Here is a 26,215-nt window from a genome sequence, read left to right as displayed (position 1 = left end):
CTCGAAAATGTATTCGCACAGAATTAAAAAAATACGGCACAATCAAATGACTACATCATTCGTTTATAAAATATCCGAACATTTATTAGAATTAAAATAAGACGAATTTCTTATGTCAAATCAGTTGTCCAATAGCAATATCCCTAACAAAAACCTCGTCGTAAATTGACCTATTTACGACTTCATAGATAATTGTATTTTTGGATTTGCATTTAATTCCATTAAAGAAACATTACAATTATATATTGAAAAAAGTTTCTGTATGTAGCTATTGAAATATTTGCTTATAATAATAGTCAAACACTAAGAATAATATTAGTCGCAAAATTTTAATTTTACGGCAGGTCATTGCTCACATGTGATGGGAATCGTTGATTGATGTACCTGATCGGCTTTTCAGCGCTTTGAGAGGTTCTGTATTCCGTCGCTAAAATTGGCGTTCTCTTTCATTTATCAGGATGGTGTCCGTACCAGCTGCAATGGAAAAGTATTTTGATGTGATAAAGCATAATAATGGCAAGTATGAACAAAAGTCAGTAACATTCCAGTTAGAATGAATGAATGAAATGGACTACTTCTTAGTACTATGACAGTTGTCTAGTATTTCATGTAAAGGTAAATTTTACACGTTCCCATAAAGACACTTTCGTATAGTGTGCTAGTCAATATAAACCCCGGGTCCTTCTCATCTCGGGGTACGTGGGACAAAAATAAAAGTTGCTACACATAATAATAATAATATTTATTAGACGCATAAAGTCCTTTGGAAAATATAAAAAGAGTCTTACAAAAAGAAAATTAAAAACTATAAACTAAAAAAACTTGTTCTCAAAATATAAAAAAAAATAAATAAATAAATAAATAAGAATAAAAAATAAAGGCAATTTTCAACCAATGATGAATACAGAATAGAACAATCTGATAGTTGTTCCTTTTTTTTAAGAAGATGTAGCTAAGGCTGGTGCTAGTGTATGGTTTCCCCCATAATTATTATGAATTTATTCTGACTGTTTTCTTTATCAAAATTTGGAACTTGTAATTTTCAATTTTTAAATCATGTTTAAAAGTCTGAATAGTAGTGTTCACGCTACACGAAGTACGGGCTAAGATATAAGCTGATTTATGCTTATCATGTTTGCATTTCGGCTAGGCCCAATTGCGTCTAGGCCAGTCCTTATCACAGGCCAAAGGGGCACCATCAGTCGGTGACTTTTGTTAAGCCGTTGTTTACGAACGCAACATTTCTGCTGCTGACATGTTACATTCTAATTTTGAAGCGATGTGCGCAGGAATTTGACCGTTTAGCCCGTGCTAAGGAGCTGTGCGTGAACGCAACTTGTGTTCTTAGTTTGTTTTTAGCCAAGGTTTGTTTTCTAATATCGTTATGCATGTCCAAAGAGTGGGATATTGCCTGTAGATGTGGTTAATTGTCTTTTGGAGATAAAAACGATATCATCTTGATTGTTTCATATCTGGCTGTATTTTTAACACAAACATTTAAGTTTTCTGTCAAAATATGTAGTACAGATTTCGGAGTGTGAATAAATGACTCCCCACTTTATATTTAGTGTTCCAGGGTATACAGAAATCTGTTCAGCATCAGAATTAATTACACACACCAAATACATTATACAATCCAGTGTATGTGATATGTTGCAGTGACATGAGCTCTGAGGTATTCACATAATACTCAACAGTGGTGACAACACTATCACCACACTAGATGGTCACAAGGCTGGTAAAGCATAATAACATAAGGATTTACCATTTCCAGTGTGACTAACAACGAACACATCAGACTCGGAACTAAGTATAGCTTGAAGAGCTTTGGTCTGAATATCAGTGAGTTGTATGTCTTGATATCATGACTGTATTGCCTCGGCATCCAAGCCAACACAGCTTCCATTGTGCACAGCCAAATTCGTTTTGAACAGTTATATGATCTTTTGTTTTGATCTACAAATAAATTCATAAGAAGTTGGATCAATTGCAATACATTTACCTGTAAGTTTGGAAATAACTTTCATAAGTTTATCATTTATATGCAATATCATTCAAATATTTGTGAAAATGATAGTAACATACATTGTCTTCATTTTACAGATGGCTCTGTTATTTTCGGTGCATCTGGATTGACTGGAAGATATTGGGCAGGCTCCCTGTGGTTTTATAAAGACCCATCATTTGCACCAGATATATTAAAATGCAGTGCTGGAGTTTCCACTGAAGCAGGTGTCTGTGATCTTGAGTGGATTGATGATAGCAGATTAGCATTAGCATCAGATTCAGGTATGTCTATATTCACTCATAGTTAACGTGAAAATTTATCGGATCAGAGTGCATGGCAAAAACCAGTTCTTTAGTTTATAAACTTGTTTGTATTTGTAAATACCGACCTCTGTGGCTGAATCTGAGCCAAGGTCACAGAGTGCTGGTCAAGAGATAACGGCCAGGCTGCATTGGTCAAAGACGTTTTTGTCTTGTATTTTACACCCCAATTAAGTGTAGACAGAGATGAATTATTGGCACGTAATCATCATGAATTGAGCGCCGGCGGATCGACTATCGGTTACTAGTTAGTAGCAATAGGCGCGATCGTGGAAGTCTCTCACTGCTACTGTATGATGGACTTTTATGCAAAAAATTTGATTTCGTTTCTAACAAATTTTAAGAAATCGGTCTATATTTTCTTGAAACATGTCTGTTTTGCTTACTGTAGAAGTAGAAAATATTCGCATGGTTTTTAATTTAGCGAATTTCGCAGTTCATAAACATTAAATTAAAACTATGCGAAAATGTTCTGTTTCAAATGAGCTTTTATCACAGTAAACAATGTTAAATTATTCTTTGAATGCTGAGTTTAACTTTTGAAAATAACCAATTTTTTGATTTGAAATGAAAATCATGTCGTTTTCCCACCAAAATCAAAGCCAAAAAACTGCAAACATCGGCAAATCTCTTTCGTATTGCGTTCATACATTAACATATACTATTTAAATGAGCTATGGGAATTTGTTCACTTTGGCATCGTCCAGCATTTTGATTGGTTAATTAACGACTTGACCTATCAGGTCAAAGAACACCTTTCAGGTCAACTTCTTCACAGGAACCATGATAGATATCGCATCACATCAAGTGTTTACATGTGGCGAATCATTTGCTTACGATGAAATTAAGTTGAATTTTACTTGCATTTTATTTTTTCTACGTTATTATAATTACTACCGTAAAAATCATATTTGAGGCCGCAGCTTTAATCGAAGCCACACACCTAACTTGAGACATTGTTTCATGTTGAAATTGACAAGTTTTGATCCCAGGAAAAAGCCTGCAATATAAGCCGCACCCCAAACTTTGACAAACCAAACAGCCACCACATATTTCAGAAAAAGATATACCATTTAATTTTAAGTTAAGGCATAATTTAACCACAGATAAGCACCACCATGAAATGAAAGTGTAACAAAGTGGCGCCTAATTGAAGACAAATACGGTATATTATGTATTCCTGAATAAATGTCTGAAAAAACATGAATTTCTGTTTCTGTATAGTTTATTTATGTATATGTAAAACAATAAATTCTGGCAACCAACAATTTCCACTGTGACATCAATGTGACACTAACTGTAGTCCACTGTGACATAAATGTGACACTAACTTGTCCACTGTGACATCACTGTGACATCAATGTGACACTAACTGTAGTCCACTGTGACATAAATGTGACACTAACTTGTCCACTGTGACATCAATGTGACACTGACTGTAGTCCACTGTGACATCAATGTGACACTGACTGTAGTCCACTGTGACATCAATGTGACATTGACTGTAGTCCACTGTGACATCAATGTGACACTAACTGTAGTCCACTGTGACATGAATGTGACAATAACTGTAGTCCACTGTGACATCAATGTGACACTAACTGTAGTCCACTGTCATATCAATGTGACACTAACTGTAGTCCACTGTGACATCAGTGTGACATTGACTGTAGTCCACTGTGACATCAATGTGACACTAACTGTAGTCCACTGTGACATCAGTGTGACATTGACTGTAGTCCACTGTGATGTCTATGTGATGTCTGTAGTCCACTGTGACGTCAATGTAACATTGTCTGTAATCCACTGTGACGTCAATGTGACACTGACTGTAGTCCACTGTGACATCAATGTGACATTGACTGTAGTCCACTGTGACATCAATGTGACACTGAATGTAGCCCACTGTGACGTCAGTGTGACACTTACTGTAGTCCACTATGGCATCAATGTGACACTTACTGTAGTCCACTATGGCATCAATGTGACATTGTCTGTAGTCCACTGTGACATCAATGTGACATTGTCTGTAGTCCACTGTGACATTAATGTGACATTGTCTGTAGTCCACTGTGATGTCTATGTGATGTCTGTAGTCCACTGTGACGTCAATGTAACATTGTCTGTAATCCACTGTGACATCAATGTGACACTGACTGTAGTCCACTGTGACATCAATGTGACACTGACTGTAGTCCACTGTGACATCAATGTGACACTGACTGTAGTCCACTGTGACATCAATGTGACATTGACTGTAGTCTACTGTGACATCAATGTGACATTGACTGCAGTCCACTGTGACATCAATGTGACACTGACTGTATTCCACTGTGACATCAATGTGACACTGACTGTAGTCTACTGTGACATCAATGTGACGTTGACTGTAGTCCACTGTGACATCCATGTGACACTGACTGTAGTCCGCTGTGACATCAATGTGACACTGACTGTATTCCACTGTGACATCAATGTGACATTGTCTGTAGTCCACTGTGACATCAATGTGACACTGACTGTAGTCCACTGTGACATTAATGTGACACTGACTGTAGTCCACTGTGACATCAATGTGACACTGACTGTAGTCCACTGCGACATTAATGTGACACTGACTGTAGTCCACTGTGACATTAATGTAACACTGAATGTAGCTCACTGTGACATCTGTGTGACACTTACTGTAGTCCACTATGTCATCAATGTGACATTGTCTGTAGTCCACTGTGACATCAATGTGACATTGTCTGTAGTCCACTGTGACGTCAATGTGACATTGTCTGTAGTCCACTGTGATGTCTATGTGATGTCTGTAGTCCACTGTGACGTCAATGTAACATTGTCTGTAATCCACTGTGACGTCAATGTGACACTGACTGTAGTCCACTGTGACATCAATGTGACATTGACTGTAGTCCACTGTGACATCAATGTGACACTGAATGTAGCCCACTGTGACGTCAGTGTGACTGTAGTCCACTATGGCATCAATGTGACACTTACTGTAGTCCACTATGGCATCAATGTGACATTGTCTGTAGTCCACTGTGACATTAATGTGACATTGTCTGTAGTCCATTGTGATGTCTATGTGATGTCTGTAGTCCACTGTGACGTCAATGTAACATTGTCTGTAATCCACTGTGACATCAATGTGACACTGACTGTAGTCCACTGTGACATCAATGTGACACTGACTGTAGTCCACTGTGACATCAATGTGACACTGACTGTAGTCCACTGTGACATCAATGTGACACTGACTGTAGTCCACTGTGACATCAATGTGACACTGACTGTAGTCCACTGTGACATTAATGTGACACTGACTGTAGTCCACTGCGACATTAATGTGACACTGACTGTAGTCCACTGTGACATTAATGTAACACTGAATGTAGCCCACTGTGACATCAGTGTGACACTTACTGTAGTCCACTATGGCATCAATGTGACATTGTCTGTAGTCCACTGTGACATCAATGTGACATTGTCTGTAGTCCACTGTGACGTCAATGTGACATTGTCTGTAGTCCACTGTGATGTCTATGTGATGTCTGTAGTCCAATGTGACGTCAATGTAACATTGTCTGTAATCCACTGTGACGTCAATGTGACATTGACTGTAGTCCACTGACATCAATGTGACATTTTCTGTAGTCCACTGTGACATCAATGTGACACTGACTGTAGTCCACTGTGACATAAATGTGACATTTTCTGTAGTTCACTGTGACATCAATGTGACATTGACTGTAGTCCACTGTGACATCAATGTGACACTGACTGTAGTCTACTGTGAAATCAATGTGACATTGACTGTAGTCTACTGTGAAATCAATGTGACATTGACTGTAGTCCACTGTGACATCAATGTGACATTGTCTGTAGTGCTCTGTGATGTCTGTAGTCCACTGTGACGTCAATGTAACGTCTGTAATCCACTGTGACGTCAATGTGACATTGACTGCAGTCCACTGACATCAATGTGACATTGTCTGCAGTCCACTGACATCAATGTGACATTGTCTGTAGTCCACTGTGACGTCAATGTGACATTGACTGTAGTCAACTGTGACATCAATGTGACAATGTCTGTAGTCCACTGTGACGTCAATGTGACATTGTCTGTAGTCCACTGTGATGTCTATGTGATGTCTGTAGTCCACTGTGACGTCAATGTAACATTGTCTGTAATCCACTGTGACATCAATGTGACACTGACTGTAGTCCACTGTGACATCAATGTGACACTGACTGTAGTCCACTGTGACATCAATGTGACACTGACTGTAGTCCACTGTGACATCAATGTGACACTGACTGTAGTCCACTGTGACATCAATGTGACACTGACTGTAGTCCACTGTGACATTAATGTGACACTGACTGTAGTCCACTGTGACATTAATGTGACACTTACTGTAGTCCACTATGGCATCAATGTGACATTGTCTGTAGTCCACTGTGACATCAATGTGACATTGTCTGTAGTCCACTGTGATGTCTATGTGATGTCTGTAGTCCAATGTGACGTCAATGTAACATTGTCTGTAATCCACTGTGACGTCAATGTGACATTGACTGTAGTCCACTGACATCAATGTGACATTTTCTGTAGTCCACTGTGACATCAATGTGACACTGACTGTAGTCCACTGTGACATAAATGTGACATTTTCTGTAGTCCACTGTGACATCAATGTGACATTGACTGTAGTCCACTGTGACATCAATGTGACACTGACTGTAGTCTACTGTGAAATCAATGTGACATTGACTGTAGTCTACTGTGAAATCAATGTGACATTGACTGTAGTCCACTGTGAAATCAATGTGACATTGACTGTAGTCCACTGTGACGTCAATGTGACATTGACTGTAGTCCACTGTGACATCAATGTGACATTGTCTGTAGTGCTCTGTGATGTCTGTAGTCCACTGTGACGTCAATGTAACGTTGTCTGTAATCCACTGTGACGTCAATGTGACATTGACTGCAGTCCACTGACATCAATGTGACATTGTCTGCAGTCCACTGACATCAATGTGACATTGTCTGTAGTCCACTGTGACGTCAATGTGACATTGACTGTAGTCAACTGTGACATCAATGTGACAATGTCTGTAGTCCACTGTGACGTCAATGTGACATTGTCTGTAGTCCACTGTGATGTCTATGTGATGTCTGTAGTCCACTGTGACGTCAATGTGACATTGACTGTAGTCCACTGATATCAATGTGACATTTTCTGTAGTCCACTGTGACATCAATGTGACACTGACTGTAGTCCACTGTGACATCAATGTGACACTGACTGTAGTCCACTGTGACATAAATGTGACATTTTCTGTAGTACACTGTGACATCAATGTGACATTGACTGTAGTCCACTGTGACATCAATGTGACACTGACTGTAGTCCACTGTGACATAAATGTAACATTTTCTGTAGTCCAGTGTGACGTCAATGTGACACTGACTGTAGTCCACTGTGACATCAATGTGACATTGACTGTAGTCCACTGTGACATCAATGTGTCATTGACTGTAGTCCACTGTGACATCAATGTGACACTGACTGTAGTCCACTGTGACATCAATGTGACACTGACTGTAGTCCACTATGGCATCAATGTGACATTGTCTGTAGTCCACTGTGACATCAATGTGACATTGTCTGTAGTCCACTGTGACGTCAATGTGACATTGTCTGTAGTCCACTGTGATGTCTATGTGATGTCTGTAGTCCAATGTGACGTCAATGTAACATTGTCTGTAATCCACTGTGACGTCAATGTGACATTGACTGTAGTCCACTGACATCAATGTGACATTTTCTGTAGTCCACTGTGACATCAATGTGACACTGACTGTAGTCCACTGTGACATAAATGTGACATTTTCTGTAGTCCACTGTGACATCAATGTGACATTGACTGTAGTCCACTGTGACATCAATGTGACACTGACTGTAGTCTACTGTGAAATCAATGTGACATTGACTGTAGTCTATTGTGAAATCAATGTGACATTGACTGTAGTCCACTGTGACATCAATGTGACATTGACTGTAGTCCACTGTGACATCAATGTGACATTGTCTGTAGTGCTCTGTGATGTCTGTAGTCCACTGTGACGTCAATGTAACGTTGTCTGTAATCCACTGTGACGTCAATGTGACATTGACTGCAGTCCACTGACATCAATGTGACATTGTCTGCAGTCCACTGACATCAATGTGACATTGTCTGTAGTCCACTGTGACGTCAATGTGACATTGACTGTAGTCAACTGTGACATCAATGTGACAATGTCTGTAGTCCACTGTGACGTCAATGTGACATTGTCTGTAGTCCACTGTGATGTCTATGTGATGTCTGTAGTCCACTGTGACGTCAATGTAACATTGTCTGTAATCCACTGTGACGTCAATGTGACATTGACTGTAGTCCACTGATATCAATGTGACATTTTCTGTAGTCCACTGTGACATCAATGTGACACTGACTGTAGTCCACTGTGACATCAATGTGACACTGACTGTAGTCCACTGTGACATAAATGTGACATTTTCTGTAGTCCACTGTGACATCAATGTGACATTGACTGTAGTCCACTGTGACATCAATGTGACACTGACTGTAGTCCACTGTGACATAAATGTAACATTTTCTGTAGTCCAGTGTGACGTCAATGTGACATTGACTGTAGTCCACTGTGACATCAATGTGTCATTGACTGTAGTCCACTGTGACATCAATGTGACACTGACTGTAGTCCACTGTGACATCAATGTGACACTGACTGTAGTCCACTGTGACATAAATGTGACACTAACTTGTCCACTGTGACATCACTGTGACATCAATGTGACACTAACTGTAGTCCACTGTGACATAAATGTGACACTAACTTGTCCACTGTGACATCAATGTGACACTGACTGTAGTCCACTGTGACATCAATGTGACACTGACTGTAGTCCACTGTGACATCAATGTGACATTGACTGTAGTCCACTGTGACATCAATGTGACAATAACTGTAGTCCACTGTGACATCAATGTGACACTAACTGTAGTCCACTGTCATATCAATGTGACACTAACTGTAGTCCACTGTGACATCAGTGTGACATTGACTGTAGTCCACTGTGACATCAATGTGACACTAACTGTAGTCCACTGTGACATCAGTGTGACATTGACTGTAGTCCACTGTGATGTCTATGTGATGTCTGTAGTCCACTGTGACGTCAATGTAACATTGTCTGTAATCCACTGTGACGTCAATGTGACACTGACTGTAGTCCACTGTGACATCAATGTGACACTGACTGTAGTCCACTGTGACATCAATGTGACAATGTCTGTAGTCCACTGTGACGTCAATGTGACATTGTCTGTAGTCCACTGTGACATCAATGTGACATTGTCTGTAGTCCACTGTGACATCAATGTGACATTGTCTGTAGTCCACTGTGACATTAATGTGACATTGTCTGTAGTCCACTGTGATGTCTATGTGATGTCTGTAGTCCACTGTGACGTCAATGTAACATTGTCTGTAATCCACTGTGACATCAATGTGACACTGACTGTAGTCCACTGTGACATCAATGTGACACTGACTGTAGTCCACTGTGACATCAATGTGACACTGACTGTAGTCCACTGTGACATCAATGTGACACTGACTGTAGTCCACTGTGACATCAATGTGACATTGACTGTAGTCTACTGTGACATCAATGTGACATTGACTGTAGTCCACTGTGACATCAATGTGACACTGACTGTATTCCACTGTGACATCAATGTGACACTGACTGTAGTCTACTGTGACATCAATGTGACGTTGACTGTAGTCCACTGTGACATCAATGTGACACTGACTGTAGTCCGCTGTGACATCAATGTGACACTGACTGTATTCCACTGTGACATCAATGTGACATTGTCTGTAGTCCACTGTGACATCAATGTGACACTGACTGTAGTCCACTGTGACATTAATGTGACACTGACTGTAGTCCACTGTGACATTAATGTAACACTGACTGTAGTCCACTGCGACATTAATGTAACACTGAATGTAGTCCACTGTGACATCAATGTGACACTGACTGTAGTCCACTGTGACATTAATGTGACACTGACTGTAGTCCACTGTGACATCAATGTGACACTGACTGTAGTCCACTGTGACATCAATGTGACACTGACTGTAGTCCACTGTGACATTAATGTGACACTGATTGTAGTCCACTGTGACATTAATGTAACACTGAATGTAGCCCACTGTGACATCAATGTGACATTGTCTGTAGTCCACTGTGACATCAATGTGACATTGTCTGTAGTCCACTGTGACATCAATGTGACATTGTCTGTAGTCCACTGTGACATCAATGTGACATTGTCTGTAGTCCACTGTGACATCAATGTGACATTGTCTGTAGTCCACTGTGACATCAATGTGACATTGTCTGTAGTCCACTGTGACATCAATGTGACATTGTCTGTAGTCCACTGTGACATCAATGTGACATTGATTTTAGTCCACTGTGACATCAATGTGGCACTGACTGTAGTCCACTGTGACATCAATGTGACACTGACTGTAGTCCACTGTGACATCAATGTGACACTGACTTTAGTCCACTGTGACATCAATGTGACACTGACTGTAGTCCACTGTGACATCAATGTGACACTGACTTTAGTCCACTGTGACATCAATGTGACACTGACTGTAGTCCACTGTGACATCAATGTGACATTGACTGTAGTCCACTGTGACATCAATGTGACACTGACTGTAGTCCACTGTGACATCAATGTGACATTGACTGTAGTCCACTGTGACGTCAATGTGACACTGACTGTAGTCTACTGTGACATCAATGTGACATTGTCTGGAGTCCACTGTGACATCAATGTGACATTGTCTGTAGTCCACTGTGACATCAATGTGACATTGTCTGTAGTCCACTGTGACATCAATGTGACATTGTCTGTAGTCCACTGTGACATCAATGTGACACTGACTGTAGTCCACTGTGACATCAATGTGACACTGACTGTAGTCTACTGTGACATCAATGTGACATTGTCTGTAGTCAACTGTGATGTCAATGAGACATTGTCTGTAGTCCACTGTCACATCAATGTGACATTGACTAGTCTATTGTGACATCAATGTGACACTGACTGTAGTCTACTGTGACATCAATGCGACATTGTCTGTAGTGCTCTGTGATGTCTGTAGTCCACTGTGACGTCAATGTAACGTTGTCTGTAATCCACTGTGACGTCAATGTGACATTGACTGCAGTCCACTGACATCAATGTGACATTGTCTGCAGTCCACTGACATCAATGTGACATTGTCTGTAGTCCACTGTGACATTAATGTGACATTGTCTGTAGTCCACTGTGATGTCTATGTGATGTCTGTAGTCCACTGTGACGTCAATGTAACATTGTCTGTAATCCACTGTGACATCAATGTGACACTGACTGTAGTCCACTGTGACATCAATGTGACACTGACTGTAGTCCACTGTGACATCAATGTGACACTGACTGTAGTCCACTGTGACATCAATGTGACATTGACTGTAGTCTACTGTGACATCAATGTGACATTGACTGCAGTCCACTGTGACATCAATGTGACACTGACTGTATTCCACTGTGACATCAATGTGACACTGACTGTAGTCCACTGTGACATCAATGTGACATTGACTGTAGTCTACTGTGACATCAATGTGACATTGACTGCAGTCCACTGTGACATCAATGTGACACTGACTGTATTCCACTGTGACATCAATGTGACACTGACTGTAGTCTACTGTGACATCAATGTGACGTTGACTGTAGTCCTCTGTGACATCAATGTGACATTGACTGTAGTCCACTGTGACATCAATGTGACATTGTCTGTAGTCCACTGTGATGTCAATGTGACATTGTCTGTAGTCCACTGTGACATCAATGTGACACTGACTGTAGTCCACTATGACATCAATGTGACATTGACTGTAGTCCACTGTGACATCAATGTGACACTGACTGTAGTCTACTGTGACATCAAGGTGACATTGTCTGCAGTCCACTGTGACGTCAATGTGACATTGTCTGTAGTCCACTGTAACATCAATGTGACATTGACTAGTCCATTGTGACATCAATGTGACACTGACTGTAGTTTACTGTGACATCAATGTGACATTGTCTGTAGTCCACAATGACGTCAATGTGACATTGACTGTAGTCCTCTGTGACATCAATATGACATTGACTGTAGTCCACTGTGACATCAATGTGACATTGTCTGTAGTCCACTGTGATGTCAATGTGACATTGTCTGTAGTCCATTTTTTATTTCATTTCAATAATGTACATGTCATTGTCCCTCAGGCGCCATTGAGGTATGGCAGATAGTTGATGGCCAGACAAGCTTTAAGAATCTATTCAATCTATATGAGCATGACAACTCTGCAAATACTGTTAGTTTAAATATGAAGAAAACGAAGGCTGCTAGTGGAAGTGCTGATAGAAGGTATGTTTTAATCAAACTGACCCCCCCCCCCTCCCACACACACACACCCTAACATATGGTAACATTGTTAGAGCTGGGCTGGAGAATTATGAAAAATCAATATTTGAATAAATATGCATATAATCTGACAAACATTAAGTTGGAATTGAAAAAGTTCCAAAGAATTTGTCCCTACTGTTTAGAAATTCTTTTTGTATAACACTGTTAAACCTGAACATTTTGGAACATTTGAAAGTTGTAAATTGTAAATTGGTTACTAGCCTAAAAAGCTGTTGTATTTCAGACAAGTTAGCAACCAATTCATGAATTTAAACTCTGCATCTTAACTGTTTGAATTCTGAATGAGAGTATTTAACTGTCATCTGATGATTGTGTATTTCAGTGTTAAAGTGTGGAACTTGGAAAGTCAGACATCACTTAGTACTTATAGAATTCACCTTGACACTGTGTCATGTGTCTCATGGAGTAGAACAATTAATGACATATTCTTGTCATGTTCACAGGTTAGTACATAAATAGTTGTTATTGCTAGTTTGCAGAGAAGTCAAGGATTCTCACTATACAAATAATTTATGTAATTATGCATTTCTGCTGCAACTTTTTTCGGACAGTCTAAAGAGACTGAACATGACTGAATAATTCAAGAAAGATAACATGATTTTCACCACATTTACCACTTTGAGTTGTATCACATGACCTATTTCTGTCACATGACATAGTACATAATATGACTTGTCATTGTAGGATGGTACCTGCATATTATGGGATATCCGCAATCCAAAACCAGCATCCTATGTAATAAAGAATGATCACATGACTTCAGCTCCAACATGTGCTTCTTGGCAACCAGAAACTCAGTACACTGCAGCTATAGGTTTGTATTTTACAATGCTCTTTTGCGAGGCCTCGCCAAAAAAAAAAAAATCTAGTAAAATTGGCTATTTTTTTTTGTTCAAAATTTTGATGAAGTACAAATATTTCAGATAACCTCACAGTATCAACATCTGTGACAGTCTAGTTCTGTATGTTTTTGATGATCTTTTGTTAGAAGTTTTGATATTGACTCGTATGCACCCATAGGTTTGTCAGATTGATTCAGTAAATGTCAATATGCTAATGTAGTTTAAGCTTTCTAAATAATACATTATACTTCATCTTTCTGTTTATGTGAATAATTACCATTCATTGGAATGTACTTTGGTTTTTTGTAGGCATGGAAACTGGGCAGATTGTAATTAAGGATGCCCGAAATCTTAAAGAAACCGTCGCCGAAAAGAATGCGCATAATAGAGCGATTAACAGAATAGCATTCTCTAAAAAATAGTAAGTTATGACTGGTTGTTGTATAGTGACAGTATTTGCATGACATTTCATGTAAATATTAATTTTCATATTCAGCATCTTTGCATTGCCTAGTGATTTGCATAATCTATAGTTGAATGGCTTATCAATTACTGGACATGTCCCCATTGTCAACTAAAAGGCCTTCAATATTGCAATATTGCAAATGGCTTCATAGCAGTTTGTAGATGTAGTCATTAGTGGAAAGGTCATGTGACTTCTTGATTGTATCATTACTTTTTGATTGTTCTTCAGTTCTCATTGGTTGGCCTCAGTATCTGATGACAGCACAGTTGCACTTACTGATGTAGCACAGACTGCAAAAACAATGTAAGTATTGTGACTGAGTTCAGTTCTAATAATAATTAATTAATCTTTCTCTTCAATCTGGTGAAGTGCCAGCACTATTCAAGTCTGCAATCATCACCCCTCTACATAAGAAGACCTCACTTGATCACAATACACTCAAGAATTATCGTCCTGTTTCAAACTTGCCGTTTCTCTCCAAAGTCTTGGAGAGGATTGTTGCTTCTCAACTGACGGACTATCTTACTGCAAACTCACTTCTGGAACCACTACAATCTGCATATAGAAAGTACCACAGCACTGAAACAGCTCTTCTGAAAATCCATAATGACATTTGTTCTTTCATCGACTCTGGTAACTACGTATTACTCTGTCTCTTGGATCTATCAGCTGCATTTGACACCATCGATCATAATATTCTGCTCAACAGACTGTCCAATCTTGGTGTTACTGATATGGCTCTCCAGTGGTTTGAATCATATCTTCAACATCGATGTCAATCAGTTTCAGTTTCAAGTGGCACTAGTGAGCCATCTCAGCTTCACTTTGGGGTACCACAAGGCTCTGTACTTGGCCCTATTCTGTTCACCATCTATATTTCCCCCTTGGGTAAACTCATTCGTCAACACAACTTAGACTTTCACCAGTATTCTGATGACAACCAGCTCTATCTCACTTTCACTCGCAAGGACTCCATCTCGGCTGTAGCGTCAATTGAAGCTTGCACGGTTGATATTAAACACTGGATGACGCAAAACAAGCTCCAACTCAACGACTCTAAGACTGAAGTACTGCTCATTCGCTCTAAGTTTACCAAGTTGCTTGATCAATTGACAAAATCACCATTTGTACCAGTTCACTTGCACCAGTAACATCTGCTCGTAACATGGGAGTTACTTTTGACAATACTCGTATGTTCAACACTCACATCAAGATTACTTGCAGATCCATCTACAATCATCTTTGTCGCATCAGTCGCATTAGGAAATATCTCAGTAATGACACCTGCCAGACACTAATTCATGCTGTTCTATCTGCTAAGTTTGATTATGGGAATTCATTATTATTTGGACTGCCAGACATTGGCATCAATCTTCTTCAACAGGCTCAAAATACTGCTGCAAAAATCATCACCCGCACTAGAAAATATGATCACATATCTCCAGTTCTACAGAAGTTACATTGGCTACCTGTTCGTTATAGAATTGACTACAAACTTATGCTGTTGACATTCAAAGCTCTGAATGGACTTGCTCCAAACTACAAACTTGATCTACTTCATGTGTACACACCCAGTCGCTGTCTTCGTTCTTTCAATAAGAAGCTTCTCCATAACACTAACTACAGACAGAAAACATATGGTGGACGTGCTTTCTCATATGCAGCTCCAAAACTCTGGAATGACCTTCCACTTGATCTTCGTGAAGTTAAGACCTACTTGTTCAGCAAAGCCTACAGTGTTGAACTCTTTGTAGTGTTTGCTTTCAGCGCCTTTGAACAAAACTTAGTTTTGGATACCGGCGCTATATAAGTTTTTTAGATAGATAGATAGAATAAACCACAGTTTACAGTTTAAGGCGGAGTCATCACCCGCGTATACGTCAGATGGCCATAGCGTGTCATTGTTTACATACAAGTGTCTACCCATGAGCCTTAGCGTTTTTAGCGTGTGTTGTTATCGTCACTTAGGACTTGATTCCCGCGCGTGCGCAGGTGACGACCCTCCTGCTTTAAAGCCATAAATTGAAATGTGGTTAATAATGTCATTGAAATAGTTTTTATATTTAATTTCTCTTAATTCATACAGTATCTTTAGACGGTAGCTGAAAATGAAGAATATTAATTTGGATCTTGTTTGGCCTACTGTGCATGTTTATCTCCATTTTTCTGACCTACTCTTTTCAAAATTTGTGTGACATAATCATATTACAGGTACATGTCAGTGCAATTAGATGCAGTTACTGTCAGCCATTTTGTTCTGTATTTCACAGACCAAATTTGTTACAAAACATGACCACTCTGTTGAATGTCTATGGCATAATGTGTTACTTTTTATCACCAGTGCCGTTTCATTAACTTCATCATTAACTTCATCATTAACTCTGATTCTTTGGTTTTGTTACCAGTTATCGCAGCAGAGTACATAAAGACTTTGTTCATGGTTTATCATGGAGTCCCACTGACAACACACTTCTCACATGTGGATGGGATGGATTGGTTCACCAACACAGTTTTATGCCAGAGACACTATCATCTGATGGGTTGCAATCACCAGTTGCTATGGAAACAGCTGGAGCAGTAACAATATATCCCAACAATATTCAGAATCAATTTGCTGTTTAACTTTTATCTGGTCAAGTCAATGTAAATTATGTTGTGGCTGGCAGGCAGGCAGGATAAGGGTTAAATGTTGTAAATGCTAGAAGTATATATATATTGCAGAGAAATGAACACAGAGGGCAGTGTTTTATATGGTATATGGCACAAATTGAGTTTCCCATCATGCATTACTGTCTGTGTGTCCTCTCCATGGTAATATAAGTAAAAATGCACTGCTGGAAGCAGTTGGACATTAAGTTATGCAAAAACAATGCACAATTTTCTGAATAGATGATTAGCATTGGAAGGTTATAGGTGTTTATTGATGTTTGTCTTGTCTATTTCACATTTACGCTGTCATGTGACCATATCATGTTATTCTGTACTGGCTGAGAAAATAATGTTGCATTAAAGGCTCCTAATTATAAAGTCATTGCCTAGTTATTTACTTTCTGGTGAAGACATTGAAGACAGTGACACATAGATGGTAGATATGTCTTGCGGTTCAAACTGAATCCACTTTTAATATCTTAGTATTAGTCTGAATGGAAGGTTTGATGTCATTGCCATCATTTTAGTTCAATATGCAACCAAATCTATTGTGTTACAGCAGGACACCGTCATAAGGAACTGTGAGCAGACATATGGTTGCATTGTTATTAATGACTCCTTGAGGACACAACTGATTTTCATACAGTATTTATCAAACTTGTTCAGTAAACATGAATTATGTTTAAGTTCATGATTGTCTTGCACACATAATTATTTAGATTGTCAGTAAATAACAATGGACAATAAATGAATGCCAAAGAAAGGTCTATCACACTATTATTTATTCTTTTAAATTTGTTTTCAATTTGTGAGTGCTCTAATGTAATTAATGCCCTATTGTATCATTTTTACTATTTGAAGATAACTTAGCAAGTCATTGACCTTTGACGCAGCCTTCTGTATTTATAAAAGAAAATAAACTGAAGTTTATCAATATTCAACACTGAGGGCAGTGTTCTAAAATATGAATCTGATTGAGAGCCTAATCTCCCCATTGCAATGTGTTCACAGTAAAGTAATAATTCATGGCATTTGTCCATTCTACTGCAATGTGTGTGTACTACATGTTTGAGCCAATAAAGATATGTTGCTATGGCAAATAGTGATATATCTTCCCATAATGCATCATTTTAATATTATGCACAATCATGTTTGTAAATTGTATTAAAATTTAGAAATTTCTCGCTGTCATTTAATCATGTTATCTCTGTAAACCCTGTGTCTAATTAAAGTGGAATTAGGAAGGTAGGCAGTGGGTTGTCTCATCTGATTATCTTCCTTGTGATGATAAAGCATTCAGTTTTCATTTATTTCAAGCCATACCATTTATTGTATTTCTGTTTTTAAACTGCCATTTTGATTTTGCCTTGTGATGTTTCTGGTAATCTTCAAAGAGGGGGTGTATGTAATGCATAAATTATACCACTCTGTCTCTTGCACCATTGTTCTAAGCATTTTTATTATCATTTTTCGTATGCAAATTAGAAAACCTTCACGGTCACATGGATTATAAATTAGTAAACCCTATAGTTTTATAAAAAAACATAAAATATGAATGCAACTGTATGGTTTAAATAATTTAAATATCTAAGTAAACATGAAAGTTTATTTGCACAAGTGGTTTAATGCAAATTGTACCTGTTTTAATATGTAAATTAAAACTTCCAAACTTGTTTATCCATTACACATACTCTTGGTGCACCAAAGGCATTCCCTTCATCTCTAAAAATTTCACAGTTCAAATTGAAATGGGTGGTTTCTATTGGTCCATTGCATACTGTGCTCGTAATTTGATTTGCTACCATTGATATTTATAAAGATGAAGGAATGCCTTTGTTGCACCAAGAGTACACAGAAGAATATTATTTTACAAAATCATAATGCATCTTATTTTGTGGCATTATTAGGCTTGCATCAAGCATGTAGCATTACTTCAAGCCTTTTCTTTCTGTTCTGATTAATATTATTTCCCCTATTTTTGTGAGGTGGCCAGAGTTCACTGGAAACAGGTGCTCTTGTGTATTGACAATTTAATGGTTAATTACTTTCTGAAATACATTTAAAAGTATGCCTGGAATATCCAATATATTAGTATACCCATTTCAAATGAAAAAAAAATCAAATCATTCTAAAATTATGCATGTAGAGGTTCCATTTATTGTACTCCCCAACAGTATAATAGTGACCTTTAATCTACGTGTTGCGACGGTTACAGTAGCAACAAAAGTATACACGCTCACTGTCAGATGCTCACAAAACCCAATAATACAACCAATTAAATCATAAATTGGTAGTATCTAACTTCATTCACTGCGCAAGATAAATGGGGTAAGGTGAATGAAATAATTTGACCATTTTGATGTTTTGCCACTCTGTTTTCCTGTTGAAACATTTCTGATTCATAGACGTTTCTATTGAAACTATTCAACCAGCCTGTTTAATAGCGCCACCAAGTGTCAATAAACTCCCCTTTTTACTCAAACCTCTCAACCTAAGGATTGTGAAATATTAATTGACACAACTGAAATTGTAGCTATTTGACCATCTTAAAACGGGTGTGAAGCTATCTGTCAAGACATGTCAGATTTGGTCTTGGGAACAGCCATTATGAATCAGATCTGCGAAAAAATTATGTTTGAAATATGTCTTAGTTTTGTTTTAGCACTAAAATGCTTGCAATTGGGCCACGTTTGAATGACATTGGCCCAAGTATGTCTGAGATGAAGGTGAAATAAGTCAGTTTTCTGGACTAAACAATAGGGTCCAAATGCACTTTGACCCGGGGGGGGGGGGGGGGGTCCTATCACTTGCTCAAGGTGCAATGTTTGTTATGACAACACACACATGCTACAAGAATGGCTGTTGATTCCAGTTAGCACACTTGAAAGGGTAAAATAAGCAAGACATTCTAGAGACAAAACATTTCAAGTTGTGCATTTATTTTGACTCACATTTTTGTTAATTCTGAACATTTACACAATAAACTTGAATACACTGATAATGCGTCTCAAATAGCTGGGGAAGCAAACAACATAAGTGATTTCATTGGCAGTTAAATACTATTACTATTTATCCAAATAACAGTATGGTTAGAGTATACCTGGATTACCAAAGTTTATGTAAAATTTGTCAAATGCGTTATAAGGTATACATGTACGATTGGTTGGCTAAAATGAACACGTATAAATATTGTTGCATTATGTGACAGACTAAAGATAACATTGAATGTAGATGTCAGTATTACTCAAAAAAAAGAGATAAGGCTAGACCCACCAAAAAACTTGCTCAATGAATTGTTTGCAGTTGAAACCCAAAGACAGGGAACAAAAATTGTTTATGTTAAAACTTCATGCAACAAAATTGCAGAAATGAGGATTTGTTTCCACTAGGAAATCTTGCCAACCATATCTCACAGCACCAAAACAGCCTGTGATTTCATTTCACAAAAGGAATCCAGAGAGCAAGTTGTTGTTGGGCCTGGCTTAAATAATCAGCCTCAGACAGTTTAGTGTCCTTTGCAGTATGGAATCTCATGCAGCAATCAAACTGCTCTTTTCTTAATTACCAACTGTTTACAATGTACCAGTAATAATAGAATGCGTTGAGCATTCAAGCTGAGTGAACATAATCCATTCACACGTGTTGAACTCAATGTTCACATCACATATCTTGTTTTGCTCTTTCATCATGCCACATTTAGTATTGAAAAGTTGTATTGTCAGCAAAACTCAGTTGAAAGCCCTTTCTTTTAATTATGAGTAACTTAGCTGGCCAAAAATCATATCATGTACTGCTGTTCAAATTCTGTTTCAGGTACACACTAAATACAACTACCCGAGGGAATATGTAATGTGCCATTGGGTAACACCTTAAGATGCTGAAAACAGTGACTTGATGACACCCTAAGATGCTGTAAACAGTGACTTGATGACACCCTAAGATGCTGAAAACTCATGACTTGATGACATTCTAAGATGCTGAAAAAGGTGACTTGATGACATCCTAAGATACTGAAAACTCTTGATGACACCCTAAGATGCTGAAAACAGTGACTTGATAACACCCTAAGATGCTGAAAAATCTGTGGCTTGATGACACCCTAAGATGCTGAAAACACTGACTTGATGACACCCTAAGATGCTGAAAACACTGCCTTGATGACACCCTAAGATGCTGAAAACAGTGACTTGATGACACCCTATGATGCTGAAAAAACTGTGGCTTGATGACACCCTAAGATGCTGAAAACACTGCAACTTAATGACATCCTAAGATGCTGAAAACACAGAGGCTTGATGACAACCTAAGATGCTGAAAACACAGAGACTTGACGACAACCTAAGATGCTGAAAACACTGACTTGATGACACCTTAAGATGCTGAAAACACTGACTTGATGACACCCTAAGATGCTGAAAACACTGACTTGATGACACCCTAAGATGCTGAAAACCGTGACTTGATGACACCCTAAGATGCTGAAAAAACTGTGGCTTGATGACACCCTAAGATGCTGAAAACACAGAGGCTTAATGACATCCTAAGATGCTGAAAACACAGAGGCTTGATGACAACCTAAGATGCTGAAAACAAAGTAACTTGAAGACACCCTAAGATGCTGTAACTGTTCCATAGACGTTATTGGCAAGTATATCTCATGAATACTGTAGCTATTTATTACAGTACACATATTCCGGCACTTAACTTGTCGAAGGTTTCAAACAAAATTTTGTCAACATTACAACTTTAACTTACATTACTTTTACCTCTACACAAAATTGATTACTGTTAACTAAACAGTTTCTATCTTAGAAGAAAGGCAGTACTTACGACACCATTGAAATTATGGTTTCAATTTGCGATTCTTATAAGAATTTATTATTTCATTCAAACTATTTAGCAATCTGAATTGTAGTTATCTGAATCCAGTTCAAACCAGTCTGAAGCAGCTCTTACTACTACCGGTACATGTTGTAACTAAATTAAAATTTTTGCACCAATGTTGTAAATTCGGTTTTCGTTTAAAGCAGTTCAGACCAAATTCAAATCTTGAACTACTAAGCATGTTGATTCAATGCCGTTCAAAAAATGTAAATTTCTCGAAAAAATGTTTGAAGACCAATTTTTGTTTTCATTATTAACTTACTGACATTAATTGTTAATAATGAAACACACAGGTGACATGTAATCTTCAATTCAGTTTGAAGCTCCTTAACTATTAAAATCTAATTAAGTTTGTTTTTATGATATGCAAATAAATAAAAAATTACTGACTTATGGAATTATCAAGAAGACCATTATGTGAAATAAATTACAAACATAACACAAGTTATCTACGTCTTCAACAAGCTTTTAAAGCATAGCATTTTGATTATGTACATTGTGTGGCTATGGGGTGCAAAGAGATGTTTTGTATTGCAAGCCAAAATCCATCCTTTAAAATGAATCCTACAATATGGAAAATAAACATGTATTTTTTTTTCTTCAATATTCCCTTAATGATACTGGTGAAGTAAATATTTATACATTTAACATAAAAAATCTATTTTCACATATTATCTACACCAAAGCTGCAATCCACAAAAACGATGATAAATAATATAAAACCACCGACAGTAGTTGCAATCATTAAAACAAAAACATTTCTGACAATTCCAAAAAATGAATAACATACATATATATGTTTGGGATTAAATCAAGATTTTGTTACAAATCATCACACGTAGTGATGGCGCAAAATCACTACAAAAGTGAACCTCATCACGCCAAACAGTTGAATCTGTGAGTCTTGGAAGAAATGGACATACAGTTGACTTTTATGGAGATACACCGGTTACCTGCCAAACTATCAGGTGACTTCTCTCCGATCTGGCTATCTTTGTGCTAGTCATTTGCATATCACCATAGTTACTACTGGCATCTTCCTCATCATCCCCATCACCTATACAAGAAAAAAAAGAGGGCTAATGTAATTGTGCCTGTTTAAAATATAAGGGTAACTTATTTTTTCTACTTTATCCTTGCCACTCTACAGTAGACTAAATCATGTTTATATTCATCAGATTTATCATTTATGTGACTTAGCGATACAAAAGTCAATATTTTATGTGACTTAGCGATACAAAAGTCAATATTTTATGTGACTTAGCGATACGAAAGTCAATTTATTATGTGACTTACCGATACGAAAGTCAATATTTTATGTGACTTACCGATACGAAAGTCAATGTATCCTTCTCCACCACTCAGTAGTAACATATTTTTCAATGACAGTTTGTCTGGGGGAGTCTGCGTTGTCACTGTATCTGTAGAACTAGCTGTACTCATACCGCCAGCAGTGGCTGTACCTACAACACATAACAAACAAACAAATTACCGTATATTCATAATACTTACAGATCAACATATCAATGGTAACTTGCTTAAGGGGCCTTAGAATATAAAAACCTGTTCAATAGGGGCAAATGGACCGAACACACAAATACAATATTAAATGAAATGTTTGCAGAAAATTTTTGAAGTAAATCTTATATGATCTACTACTTTAAAATTCACAAAAGTATAGTACACTATCTGCAGTAGAGTGCCACCAGTGGTTAAAGTCAAACATCCGATTGACAGCAGCGTGAATGGAACTCTGAGATATGGTCAAATGATACAACAATTCTGACTACAGATTGTCTGTTAGTAGTAATAGTACACACAAGCATTAAATATTAGTATTTGATATATGCAGTATTAACACCATGGATAACATGCACATCTTAACAGTGTGACAAATTACAGGACAGATTGAAGATGCATATAGCATAGTTTGACGTTGTCCCCAGCTTCTAGGTTTATACATTGTTTAATAACTGAAGATTGTGGTATGAATGTTTCATTTTTGCAAGGTCATGTGATGTTTTGGATTATTATTAAAAGCCCACCAAAAAATTGTTTGAAAATGCCATGAAATAGAACCCTGAGGTTTCAATATAATTAGCATACATGTACAAGGCACACAAAATAATATTATTTGTATTCAGTGTTATTTCAAAAATAGTTGTACTTTCCACACTTCGCTGTTCCACTTTTCCTGTTGTGGAAATATGCATATGATTACCTCCAGAGTACCATCAATACAACTCTGGCAGTAATCACTTGTGTCTGTTGATGTCACCAAAGAAATTATTGTGGGATTATACATAATTATTATATACTCTAAACTAAAATTATACAATGACATTTTTACAAAGTGTTAATAATAATATGAAACTTACAAGGTGATAAATTTACAGAAATGCAATAATACATTAAAAGAAATGTTGAGATGTTTTTGAAAGGAATCTCACATGTCAGAATATAGAACATGTCACGATGTTTTCAAAAGAAATCACATACGTCAGAATACAGAACATGTCACGATGTTTTCAAAAGAAATCACATACGTCAGAATACAGAACATGTCACGATGTTATTGAAATAAATGACATGTCAGAGAATACAGAACATGTCAGGATGTTTTTGAAAGACAGGATGTTTTTGAAAGAAATATCACACGTCAGAATACAGAACATGTCAGGATATTGTAAAAGATTACACATGTCAGTGAATACAGAACATGTCAGAATATTGAAAAAGATGACACATGTCAGTGAATACAGAACATGTCAGAATATTGAAAAAGATGATATGTCAGTGAATACAGAACATGTCAGGATATTATTAAAAGACAGGATGTTTTTGAAAGAAATATCACACGTCAGAATACAGAACATGTCAGGATATTGTAAAAGATTACACATGTCAGTGAATACGGAACATGTCAGGATATTGAAAAAGATTACACATGTCAGTGAATACAGAACATGTCAGGATATTGAAAAAGCTGATATGTCAGTGAATACAGAACATGTCAGGATATTGAAAAAGATGATATGTCAGTGAATACAGAACATGTCAGGATATTGAAAAAGATGACATGTCAGTGAATACAGAACATGTCAGGATATTGAAAAAGATGATATGTCAGTGAATACAGAACATGTCAGGATATTGAAAAAGATGACACATGTCAGTGAATACAGAACATGTCAGGATATTGTAAAAGATGACACATGTCAGTGAATACAGAACATGTCAGGATATTGTAAAAGATTACACATGTCAGTGAATACAGAACATGTCAGGATATTGAAAAAGATGACACGTGTCAGTGAAAACAGAACATGTCAGGATGTTTTTGACAGAAATATCACATGTCAGAAGTCAGAATACAAAACATGTCAGGATATTATTAAAAGACATTTGTCAGTGAAAACAACATGTCAGGATGTTTTTGACAGAAATATCACATGTCAGAAGTCAGAATACAAAACATGTCAGAATATTATTGAAAGACGTGTCAGTGAAAACAGAACATGTCAGGATGTTTTTCGAAAGAAATATCACACGTCAGAATACAGAACATGTCAGGATATTGTAAAAGATGACACATGTCAGTGAATACAGAACATGTCGGGATATTATTGAAAGAAATCTTAAAATGACACAAAAATACAATTAAAACATATGGAGTGACATACTAGTGGGTAACATCTATTTATAGAGTATGAAATCCGACTAATGGCCGTCTATTACAGAATTTCATGTTAACAAGTCATTGTCAATGACACGTCCCCGTTCCGTTCATATTTGAGTGACATATGCATTCAAAGCAGATCACGACCGAAATGCACCTGCATATGTACAACACATTGTGCTAAATCTGAACAAAATCCATCCATGCATGACTGAGATCCGGTTCTGGAATTGTGAAAATGAGTGATTTTGACGCATTTTCGGCCTTAAAATGGCCATCATTCCGCTATTGTTAAGCAGATCATGAAACAAATGCACATATCTATTTGTGACATGATGTACCATGTGTGTGTGAAGTTTGAACTTGATCAATCCAGACATGTCTTGGATACGGATCCAGAACTGAATTCTTTAACAAAATGGCCGCCAGTCGGCCATTTCGAACTTGATCAAAAAAAAAAAAAGACGTGCATCAAGGTCCTATTATGTTTAATGTATGTACCAAATTTGAACAAAATCCATCCATGCATAACTGAGATACGGGTTCGGAATGGTGAAAATGTGCGATTTCAATGCATTTTCGGCCTTAAAGCGGCCTCCATTTGGCTATCGTTAATGAGATCATGAAACAAATGCACATACATATTTGTGACATGATGTACCTTGTGTGTGTGAAGTTTGAACTTGATCAATCCAGACATGTCTCGGATACGGATCCAGAACTGAATT

At 37.6% G+C, this 26,215-nt stretch overlaps 2 protein-coding genes across 14 annotated transcripts in view; one reads left to right on the top strand and one right to left on the bottom strand.

Annotated features, from left to right (window-relative positions):
• Window positions 1-354: 354 nt before the first annotated feature.
• LOC100375060 (methylosome protein WDR77-like) lies at window positions 355-19,001 on the top strand. The gene is made up of 8 exons (XM_085498118.1): window positions 355-516; window positions 2,104-2,289; window positions 12,766-12,907; window positions 13,290-13,410; window positions 13,652-13,781; window positions 14,119-14,230; window positions 14,504-14,578; window positions 16,681-19,001. Exons 1-8 carry the CDS (start codon window positions 459-461, stop codon window positions 16,895-16,897), a joined length of 1,041 nt encoding a protein of 346 aa, XP_085354244.1. The 5' UTR covers window positions 355-458; the 3' UTR covers window positions 16,898-19,001.
• Window positions 19,002-19,846: 845 nt separating this feature from the next.
• Window positions 19,847-26,215, bottom strand: part of LOC100374908 (C-Jun-amino-terminal kinase-interacting protein 4-like) — a 90,342-nt gene continuing 83,973 nt past the window's right edge. For 12 of the 13 annotated variants that reach the window (XM_085498105.1, XM_085498111.1, XM_085498117.1 and 9 more), the window contains 2 exons: window positions 23,137-23,271; window positions 19,847-22,865 (listed from right to left, as the gene is read on the bottom strand). In XM_085498105.1, the coding sequence (XP_085354231.1) occupies window positions 22,741-22,865; window positions 23,137-23,271 (260 nt within the window). In that variant the 3' untranslated portion in view covers window positions 19,847-22,740. The remainder of the gene's footprint in view (window positions 22,866-23,136; window positions 23,272-26,215) is intronic. The other variant, XM_085498107.1, reaches the window with a different exon arrangement.

Source organism: Saccoglossus kowalevskii, chromosome 4, assembly GCF_978046115.1.
Source record: "Saccoglossus kowalevskii chromosome 4, keSacKowa6.1, whole genome shotgun sequence".
In the NCBI taxonomy this organism is placed as follows: domain Eukaryota; kingdom Metazoa; phylum Hemichordata; class Enteropneusta; family Harrimaniidae; genus Saccoglossus; species Saccoglossus kowalevskii.
This window is presented reverse-complemented; position numbering and strand designations above follow the sequence as displayed.

What these genes read in the sequence shown, in the direction of transcription:
- LOC100375060 (XM_085498118.1), top strand. Translation starts at nt 459, where the DNA reads ATGGTGTCCGTACCAGCTGCAATGGAAAAGTATTTTGATGTGATAAAG. An exon ending in AGCATTAGCATCAGATTCAG is followed by an intron (nt 2,290 to 12,765) that starts GTATGTCTATAT and finishes ATTGTCCCTCAG; the next exon opens with GCGCCATTGAGGTATGGCAG. An exon ending in GCACAGACTGCAAAAACAAT is followed by an intron (nt 14,579 to 16,680) that starts GTAAGTATTGTG and finishes TTTTGTTACCAG; the next exon opens with TTATCGCAGCAGAGTACATA.